General features: G+C 37.6%; 1 protein-coding gene across 1 annotated transcript; it reads left to right on the forward strand.

Annotated features, from left to right (window-relative positions):
* The first annotated feature begins 3,288 nt into the window (after positions 1-3,288).
* On the forward strand, positions 3,289-5,696 carry LOC115629173. Its single transcript, XM_030525547.1, has 4 exons — positions 3,289-3,676; positions 3,742-3,987; positions 4,946-5,148; positions 5,213-5,696. Exons 1-4 carry the CDS (start codon positions 3,350-3,352, stop codon positions 5,487-5,489), a joined length of 1,053 nt encoding a protein of 350 aa, XP_030381407.1. The 5' UTR covers positions 3,289-3,349; the 3' UTR covers positions 5,490-5,696.
* The last annotated feature ends 5,020 nt before the right edge of the window (positions 5,697-10,716 follow it).

Consider the following 10,716-nt stretch of genomic DNA (forward strand, 5'->3'; position numbering starts at 1 on the left):
CTTGTTGCTGGTAAATAATGTTTTCTTTATCATTAGAACCAGGCTGTCCGCATATGCGCTCACTTTTCATCCACCGAGCTTTAACTCGATTTAAGGCTCTCTGAGAGCCAGGATCCACAGAGGTGGGGCTGGATGGGAATCTTTTGAATTGCGTCTCGCTGTTCTCCTTCTTATGGACCTTGGACCAGCGGTTTCAACTGTTCTACTCTTAAGGTGAAGGTCATTCAGAAACCGTTACTTTCCCAAAAACAATCAATCGTGTGCATGATCACGGATCTATAAATGCGAAGCAAAACAGAAACCCGCAAATGATCCTCATTTTCTTGGAAAAAAAAACTGCTCATATCATGATTGAAAATATGGAGAAACGTAGAACGGTAAATTTGAATGGGACACAACTATTTGTAACTGAGAAAAATCAACTGGCAATGGGGAGCCATCCTCCTGCAGGATAATGCCAGCTCTCACACATCGGCTCCAACATTTGATTATTTGAGCGCTTTAACGATTCTTCATCAATCGATTGTAACTAACCGAAATGCGTAATTAGTTCTGGGATACAAAAGAATGGCTTGTGTAAAAAATCCTTTTTTGTCATTAAGACTTTATCGATATACTACTATAGTAAGTAGTATAGGGATTTCTTAAGTGGACATTATTGTCATATATAGCATTAATTACATTAAGGATGTAGCAAAACCCCTAACTTTATAATATAAATATAAAATGCTTGTGTATGTTGTTCTCTAAATGGGCTTTAATGGGTTAAGTGCTTATAGCAAGGACTACTGGGTAGCTGTTGCTGCTACTGCCACAGCTGCTGATGTGGCAGCTTCTGTTATGGCTTTGACCATTTCGACCATATTTGTGTGCCCTCCGTTGGCAATTTGCTGCAGATTGCTGCAAGTTTGGCCGTTGATTTTGAAAATTAACCGTTTCTTTGTGTGCTGGCGTGTCGCCTTTGTTGTCAGCTGTAGGCATCAGCAACAACAACAACAACAACAACTAGAGCAACAACAACAAACTCTGCGTTCGCGCGAACAACATTAAGAGCAATATTACTCTGGCACACTAAAAATAACAATTTCCGCTCTAATAAACATTTCCGCTTGGTGAAATTTAACATTTTACAATAAATGAAGTGAGAAGGAATAACCACATAGCCACATACAAGCCCACATTTTATACACACACACATATACTTATTTCAGTGTATGTATGTGCATATATGTACATACATACATTTGTATGTGTAGTATATGCACGTAAGGATATTGTGTAAGTCTATGTATGTACATATATATGATATTCTTAGATATCTTGGGGGTGTCTGCTTCCGTATGCATGAATGTGTGTGTTTAGGCAGCCTTCTTATCGATAAAATTACACTTGCTTGCATACAATGCTTGCCATTTAAAAATGGAGTAAAAACTGCACTGCCCAGACACCCGAATTTGTTCTTAAACTCAACTACTCTTATTGGCTTATTAACAGATTTCCTAGTTGACAAGAGAGCTCGGCTAGCCCTCTCTATCTCTATCTCGCTCTCTCTCTCTCTCTCAGCAGTAGTTTTTTCTGATACCCCCCAGTCTCAACCAATATTAATGAAAATCGCGACTTGCATGGGAGAGGGGGTAGGGAGAGAAATACAACATTTTCTGCGTATTCACATAAGGCATCTTGGACTAAAATTTGGTGTCCCTAGGTCTTATAGTCTCCGAGATATAGGCGATTATACGAATGGAAAATCGGGAAAACCCCCATAAGGAGGAAGTGGGGGGAAAATCAAAAAAAAAAAATTAAACAAACTTGCACAGCGTACACACATAAGGCATCTTTGTGCAAAATTTGGTGTCTCTATCTCTTATTGTCTCGGAGATCCAGGTGTTCATACGGACAGACGGACAGACAGACAGACAGAGAGGGCTAGATCGATTCATCTCGTCATGCTGATCAAGAATATATATACTTTGTGGGGTCTGCCACGCCTCCTTCTGCCTGTTACATTTTCAGCTCCCGCAAACCTAATATACTCTTGTACATTTTATGTACAGAGTATAAATATACTTTAGTTGTTAATTTTAGTTCGTGTTATATTCGTGTTTTTTATACCCTGTACCCAAAGGGTACAAGGGTATATTAGTTTTGTGCGAGTGCACATGGAACACACAGAAGGAGGCTTGGTAGACCCCACAAAGTATATATATTCTTGATCAGCATGACAAGCCGAGTCGATATAGCCATGTCCGTCTGTCCGTCTGTCTGTCCGTCTGTCTGTATGAACGCAAGGATCTCCGAAAGTATAAGAGCTAGAATAACCAAACTTGGTATACAGATTCTCCTGAGACCGAGAAAGGACGAGTTTGTTAATTTTTTCTGATCCGCCCCCCCACTCCCCCCCTATTACTGATTTTCTATAACTCCCGTAATTCTTGGAATTTTGAACTAAAATTTGGTAGTCACATTAGGTTAGTAATTATATTTCCGTATACCAAGTTTCATTATGATAGAATGATCGGAAAGAAAGTTATAGCCATATAACCAGGCCCAATGCACACATACATACATATGTACAAGTACACAAACACGCATAAGGCACGATTCTGATGTAAATGTAAATGTATCTATGCATGCATGGAATATTTTATATTTAATTTAGTTAATTAATTAAATTAATTTAGTTAATTAATTAAATTAAATTAATTAATTAAATAAATTAAATTAATTAATTAATTTAATAAAATTAATTTAATTAATTTTTTGTGGGGTGGTACAGGGTATTTAAGAGTTGAGCCTGCTCGACTTTAGCATTCCTTTCTTGTTTCGTGTTTGCAACACGAACACGTGGGCCCACGACCGAAAACACGGCCCGTGCCAAACTCTAATCTATGGGCAAAAAATGCTGAGTCCACGAAAGTGTGTGTACGCTGTGCAAGTTTGTTTTATTATACCCTGTACCCGTAGGGTAAAAAGGGTATATTTATTCAATTCGGTCAATTCTAAGAAAAGTTATTAGCGAAACAATTTCTCGCCAGCACAACCCCCACAAACTGCAGCAACAAGTTCGCTCTTCTTCTTCCTCTTTTTGCTGCTGCTATGGGCGCATATAACTCAGTGACGGAAGTTTACCTGTGTACAGGGTATTACACTGTCGGGCTTGCTCGACTGTAGCGTTCTCTCTTGTTTTTGAGTTGTTACTTTGTTTAGACGAGGGGTTCTCAAGCCGTTCTAAATTTGTATTTATTTTAAACTTGTGTTGAGAAAAGAAACAAGCAGTAAATGAACCTAACGTCATTTGCAATTATTGCTGGATAAAACATCTACACTCATTATTTTGTGTGGGATTAAAATGCCGCCTAAAACACGAAAACGGACAGCTGAACAGCGCGAGGGTGGAGAGAAGCGGAAAAAACGGCCCTCTCCGGTACATCACGAACTATTGAAGTTGCCGATTGAGCTCATCCATCGCATCATGGCTAAGGTGAGCTTTCGGCAGCAGAAACGGATGCGCAATGTCTCCCAGAAGTTGCGTGACACGCAGACCGCCTACATCATGTACTACCATCGCAACTACGTCCGCAAATTGAAGCGCCTAGAGGCGAAGGCGGAGGCGAATGGGGGTAAGGATGTTGATGTTGATGTTAAAAGGATGAAGTCAGTTCTATCTCTATTGCATGTGAGTGTCAAACGAAGGTGTATAAGTGGCTTTTCAATTCTGGTCACCATTTTCCGACCCTTCAGATTTTAGATCAGGCCACCAGCTTCTACGTAAGCGCCGGCTATTATTCGCAGTTCGCCAACAATTTGCTTCCGTTCCACGCAAAACTCGAGATGGGACAGGAAGGTATTGAAGTGCTGAGATCACATAGGTTTATCGACCACTTCTACGACGAATTCGAGCGTGTTCCCTCAACCTTTAGTGACAAAGAGACAACCGTGATGCACTTGCGCCTTATTTACACCGTTACATTATTAAATTTACTGCGCGTGAGTACTTGGGCAGTTGTTATCACTGACAATATCGATTCACGTTCCGGGCTAGGTCTGGCTAACATAACGTTGTTTTTTTAAACATAATAGTATTTTCAATTGCGATTCCAAACAGTTGGCGAAACAATGTTTTACACACTTTTCTCATAATTTCAGTGAGTTAATTGCTATCACGAAAGGATATAAATACAAACAAAATACACTCAATAGACATATTTGCTCGAATAGGAACTGGGCACAAGTTATAGTACATGAAGGAAAAATATCGACTCGATGTCCATTCGATGTTTATCCATCTCTTGGTCTTGCAAAATAACGTACTTTGATAGACATTTCTACTATATCCTGTACAAGTATGTAACAGTCAAAAGAAATATGTATATATTTCTAATTAGGGTATACAGGGTATTTCACTGTTGAGCTTTCTCGACTATAGCCTTCTCTATTGTTTCGCAAGCATTTGGTAAGAGGTCTGCTTTATGCTTAAAGACTACGTTTGGATCAGAGCTTTGTTGATGTAATCATGATTGAATGATTGAATAATATAATACTGCAAGGTTCTAAAAATTGGTGGTTTAGATATGTAATAGTTATCTACTCCATTCCCATTCTCAGCCTACTAAAAAATATTTAAGTACATATTATAAAATAAATCAAGTATTCGTTGCCAACATTATTTTTTTTCGGTGACAGTGACTGAGCAAAATATTTTAAGCGATTTCTTCATTAAGTCTCTATAACACTTCTTTATCGTATAATTATGTATTTACTTATTTTTTTGTTATCATTTGCAATACTATAGTTAATAAGTATAAGAATAAGTTTGGTTATATGTATTATGTGTCCTGATTCGAAGTTTTTTTTTGTTATAATAGAACTTACTTCATATACTTGTAAATACCCCTATTCCCGATATAATCAATATGTGGCTATTTTAAGTTACTCTCTACACTAGAAATTTCGGTATTTTCGTATTCTGAGGTTCGAAAACTCAATCATGCATTTCAAAATTGCTTTGGAAGTAAAAGACGCATTTATAGGCGTCATTTTTGAAAGTATGACGGCGCGCCAGTTCAGCTCGCGGCGCGGTTTGCGCGTGGCATTTATTTCCATAGTTAACCAGCTGTTGGAACAGGAACAATTATATTACGGAGTTAAGTAAGTATGCGGTATTTAAGTTTACTTTTTCGGATACCGAAATATTTTGTCTCTTTTAAAAAAGCGGCTCGTATCAGTACGTTGCAAAAATGAATGGTATCTTCCATTATGGCTTGGAAAGGACACGGGCCAGACGGTGTACCCGCCTTAACCTGATTTTTAGCGTTCTAGCTCCGCGTAGTGTTTGTCATCTATTAAGGGATGCCATTCATGGACTCGTTGATCCGGATAAGCCAATTCCTCTATTGAACACGGCAGTATTCAACGTGCGCTTGGATGTGAAGAGCGTGAGAAGTCTAGAATGTGTTGAAGATCAGGACTATCACATAAATATAACGTAGTTTTAGAGTAAAAGCTTGCAACAGTCCAAGTTGGAAAGTCGTGTTTTTAGAGATTATTACATGGTTCATGAAAATCGCCTATTTCGCTTTTCAAAATCAAAGATGTATGCAAAATAATTCAATGTTTCTGAAATATATTCCAATTATGTAAAATCACTTATTGTTAAAAAAGAAAACAAAAATATATTTTAACATTATGGTTATCCATTCAGTTTTGTTTTTGGGTCTATTGTGCGCCATGCCACAACCGATATTTGCTTTTAAAACAATTCATATTTATACAGATAAGGAATCTAACATGTTGTTAGTTAAATTTATGTTTTTATACCCTGTATCGAAAGGGTAAAAGGGTATACTAGCTTTGAGCGAATCTACATAACGTAACACACAGAAGGAAGTGTGGCAGACCCCCAAAAGTATATACATATATTCTCAATCTCCATCTGACCGTCTGGATGAATGCAACGATCTCAGCAATTACATACAAGAGCTAGAATTACCAAACTTGGTATCCAGGTTCCCCTAAGCCCTAGGCAGATCAAGAATGCATAGGCACACGAGACATACACAGACACACACAAACATGCAAATATATATATAGACGCAATTCGTTTGTTAGTGTGTTGATTTATTATAAAAAATATTTTTTTATTTTATTTTATTGCAGAGCTATGTGCTTATCTTCGAGTTGATTACTAACTGGTCTTAATATCTAAGCTAAACCCTAACGAAACCTCTGTTCCATCATTGATCTGTGATCCGATGGCATAGTAAAATTGTATTAGGAACCGTTTCTACAAGTATATCACCCAGAAGTTTATATATTCTTCATCGGTATGACAAGATGAGTCGTTTTAGATATGTCCGTCTGGCCGTCTGTATGTTCGTATGTCTGTCTGTCTTTATGAACTCGACCTTCTTTAAACAGCAAGTGTGCTCCATGGCGGCGTGACGCCGGCCATTTACTCCAAATAATAAGTCCTTCACGAGCACGAGCAACATTGTGCCTAATAAGTCCTTCATCTCTGCTGGAGTATATTGCCAAGGAGCTTATTGATATGTTCAATCTGCACTTTTGTAGCGGTTATGTTGTACTGCGAGTATATATTGTAGTATATCTAGAATCCTATTGAGCACCAGCAACATTGTGCCTACTTGGGTTGTGAAAACGTCATACTGTGCGAACGGCCATTGATGGCGTTTTGTTGCCTCGCAGGCTGGCCAAGGACGGACATGTGGGCTGTGGGCTGTGGGCGTATATTTATTTAAATTAAAAGGATATACAGCAACATTTCGCTTGGTTTGCATGGAGCTGACAGCACGCCAGTGAGCCGTTGGCGTTGACATTAAAAACATTTCCCGGCAAACCGTGAAGCCGAAATGAAAATGAAAAGCTGTGCTTAAATAATAAAATGAGTAAAAATAATGCTGTGAGAAAAAATACACATACACACACGCACACACGAATACTTTAATATACACTGCCGCTCAATAAAATAGGTTAAAGGCTTGCCACAAAAATGATTGCATATAGCTTGAAGACGATCCCAGTCAGATGAGGGTATGAATGAAACATATTAATAAATAAGATTGGAATGCCAGATAAGTGTGCGACCAACTTATTAAAACGCAGCAGCAAGAGCAACGACAACGACACCAGCTGCTGGCAGAGCATGGTCAGAGAACACATTTATGGCTATAACTTCCTTAGAATGAACATTGTGTGATACCATAACTACTAACTAGAGTTATTGAAAATCAGTTATCTCTCGATATATATACTTTGTGGGGTGTGACACGCCTCCTTCTGCGTGTTACATACATTCGCACAAAACTAAGTATTATAGCCTTTTACCATATCGAGCGCGCTTAGCCTAAAATTGTTATTAATATCAACTTCATTTAAAAGTGTAATTGTAATATAGTTTTTAAGCGTACATTCCTTATACCCTTAAAGAATTATGGCGTTATCCCACTGTCCGTTAGTGTTCTATCTGGTTTAATCAATACTCCTCCCATAATATGTACCTATTTATTGCTCTGTAAATTTGAAAAATGACAGACTTTATTGCTAATATTATAAAACTGATACGAATTGTAGGTTCGGAGCTCACTTTAGCGTTCTCATGTTCAACCATTAACCTATTTAGTTGAGCGGTAGTGTGCATATACATACTAAGTATACTGTATGTATGTATACCCGCAACGGCGGCTGAGCGTGTCGTTTGCATAATTTGTATAAAAAGAAAAATCAAGTCAAGGGACTTTTTAGCGGCACAGATTTTTCTGCAACAAAGCAGATGAGAAATAAGGAAAGTAATGTGAAAATGTTGAAGAAACCAAAGGTAACTACTTACCGGATGGCAATTTCTTGCCACATCGGCGCTGTCAAATTAATTACGTATAGAGCTGACACACAGTCCCAGCGCCAAAGCGTTGTGGAGTCGGGGCAGGTCAAGGGACGTAAACGTGAAAATGTGTAGCATTTTATAATTCAAATGGAAGGCAACTTAATGCTAACTGCCTGACACTGTCGCTCCATTTGTCCAGTGTAAAAACACTTTAGATCTTGAGTGGCAGCTTATGCGAAAATGTTTTATGTTCAGGTTTTGGCTAAAAAATGAAGCTTTTCTTATGGGCTTGCAAGTAAAAAGTTTTCTTCAGCATCGCGTCGACAAGGCTACAAATAAATTGCATGACAGACCGCAGTTTTCATTACAGCGAGGGGCTAAAAAATATATTCCAATGCACTATGGTTTTTTTGGCAGAAATTCCCAAACAAATTTTGTGCAAATATAACAGTTTTTATTTTGTTATAAATTGTTTAATTAGATATTTTTGGTAAACTTTGAAAGCTTGCAGTATTAAGAGGAGTACCAAAAACTAATGAGTTTTATTAAAGAAAACGTTAATCAAGGTACATACTATATGTATGTAAAATTATAGGTCATTTCTAAAAATGGCTGAAATAAAATGAATATATAGTAGATGATTGTTAATAGATTACGTGTGAAAAGTTTTGTTTATATAGCTTTTGAAATGTGGACAGTATTAACGAAGTTCTGTAGCGGGTAAAATAAAATTATATTCAATTATATATATTTTCTAAACTAAAATATATTGCATGGGAGAAAATTATAGGCCAGTTTCTGGTTTAATACAGTTAAACATACCAAAGTTAGTGCAAGTTGACAATATCGGTTATATGGCAGCTGTAGAAATAGTGTCCCAAACTAAACAAAACTTGGTATGTCGTCTTGAGGGAGCAAATTATGAGTACAAAGGAAAATTGATGTATACAAGTATATCTTAATATTTAGAATTTCTGCCAAAAAAACGGTAAAAAAAACCATAGTGCAATGTTAAATTTCTCCACTAAGTTGACCAGAGTCGTTATTGTTTTTCTTTGGCAGTTTATGTTTATTTTTTGCTCTTTTTAATTGAATCTTGTCATGTGGAAATGTCGCCTGAATAGCCCTGACGTCAAACTGACTAAGTGGACACCCTTACCATATACTCGTAAATACATATGTACATACATGTATGTATGTATACTGTGACAGTATTAAAATAATAATTATATTAGTCGATATGCTAATAGAAAGGTATTGAAACACGCGTCCAGGATTTGAATAGATAGCTTTGTGATCGGGGCAAAGTAACATCATATTTCATAAATGTACACACTTGTATTGCTCAATATGTTCATATCGATCATGCAAACAAGTATTTCTTTTTATATTCCTTTCAAAATGTGGGTAGTACCATACCCCTTCATACGAGATAAAATAAAAAATTCCTCAAAATCTATTTGTCTGCTGCTTTGGGCGCATATTACTGTGACGGAAGTTTACCTGGGTACAGGGTATTACACAGTCGGGCTTGCTCGGCTGTAGCGTTCTCTCTTGTTATACCCTGTACCCGTAGGGTAAATAGGGTTTGGTCGACTTAAGCGTTCTCTCTTGTTATACCCTGTACCCGTAGGGTAAAAAGGGTATATTAGGTTTGTGCAAAGTATGTAACATACAGAAGGAAGCATCTCCGACCCCATAAAGTATATATATTCTTGATCAGCATGACGAGAGAAATCGATCTAGACATGTCCGTCCGTCTGTCCGTCCGTCTGTCCGTCCGTCTGTCCGTCTGGATGAACGCGAGGATCTCAGAAACTATAAAAGCTAGAATAACCAAAGTTGGCATCCAGATTCTCCTAGGTCCGAGTAAGGACGAGTTTATTTTTTTTTTTTTTAATTTTCCCCCCCTTCCCCCGCTGCAGAATTTCGTCAATAGCGTCCACATTTCAAATGCTACCTAAACCAAACTTTGCACACATAATTTATATATAATTGTCTACTGTTGTTCAAAATTTTATTCGGTCAATTCTAAGAAAAGTTATTAGCGAAACAAATTCTCGCCAGTACAACCCCCACAAACTGCAGCAACAAGTTCGCTCTTCTTCTTCCTCTTTTTGCTGCTGCTTTGGGCGCATATAACTCAGTGACGGAAGTTTACCTGGGTACAGGGTATTACACTGTCGGGCTTGCTCGACTGTAGCGTTCTCTCTTGTTATTTATAAGGCCATTAAATTGATCGCAACTGCCAATATTATATTTGAAAACAACCATCGCCCGTAATGTTTCCATTTTAAGTGATGTTTTATGCAATGTTCCAAAAAGCATTCATTAATGAAAGTACAAACAGAGAAGGTACTGGTTGCTTTTAGATTTTTGAACACCTTTATTCACCGTTTTTCGGTTCAACAGGAGAGCTTTTCGGGCTTATCGATATCGGTGCTGATGTGGCAACTCTACAAGTGCAATAGATAAAAACAACGGTTTTCTGTCTCTTCCTCTATAATATTATGTATTTTGATTGTAATGTTGGTAATGCGGGACATGCGGGACATGCGGGACGCGTTTCAGGACTATTTAATTTGAGCTTTGTTTGGCTGTGTTAAGGGCGGTTTTATTCATAGAATATTGAAATAAAATATGAGAGAACATCAGAGAACAACTGCTTACACGAAAATCGCCATGAATTTTAATGCTGCGATGTATCAAAAAACTTAACATCGATATATATGTAGATTTTTCATAAAATTTTGTAATATAAAACAATATATGAAAGCTAGAAGCGAGATCAACTCTCCTGTGCATATTATATGCACATGGAACTACTTGTACTATACCCTTTTGCTGTTTGGTGACGGGGTATAAAAAGAAGCTAG

Source organism: Scaptodrosophila lebanonensis, unplaced genomic scaffold (genome assembly GCF_003285725.1).
Source record: "Scaptodrosophila lebanonensis strain 11010-0011.00,11010-0021.00 unplaced genomic scaffold, SlebRS2 tig00000136-arrow-arrow-pilon, whole genome shotgun sequence".
Taxonomy (NCBI): domain Eukaryota; kingdom Metazoa; phylum Arthropoda; class Insecta; order Diptera; family Drosophilidae; genus Scaptodrosophila; species Scaptodrosophila lebanonensis.

What these genes read in the sequence shown, in the direction of transcription:
- LOC115629173 (XM_030525547.1), top strand. Translation starts at nt 3,350, where the DNA reads ATGCCGCCTAAAACACGAAAACGGACAGCTGAACAGCGCGAGGGTGGA. An exon ending in CATTATTAAATTTACTGCGC is followed by an intron (nt 3,988 to 4,945) that starts GTGAGTACTTGG and finishes TCTCTACACTAG; the next exon opens with AAATTTCGGTATTTTCGTAT. An exon ending in CAATTATATTACGGAGTTAA is followed by an intron (nt 5,149 to 5,212) that starts GTAAGTATGCGG and finishes CTTTTAAAAAAG; the next exon opens with CGGCTCGTATCAGTACGTTG.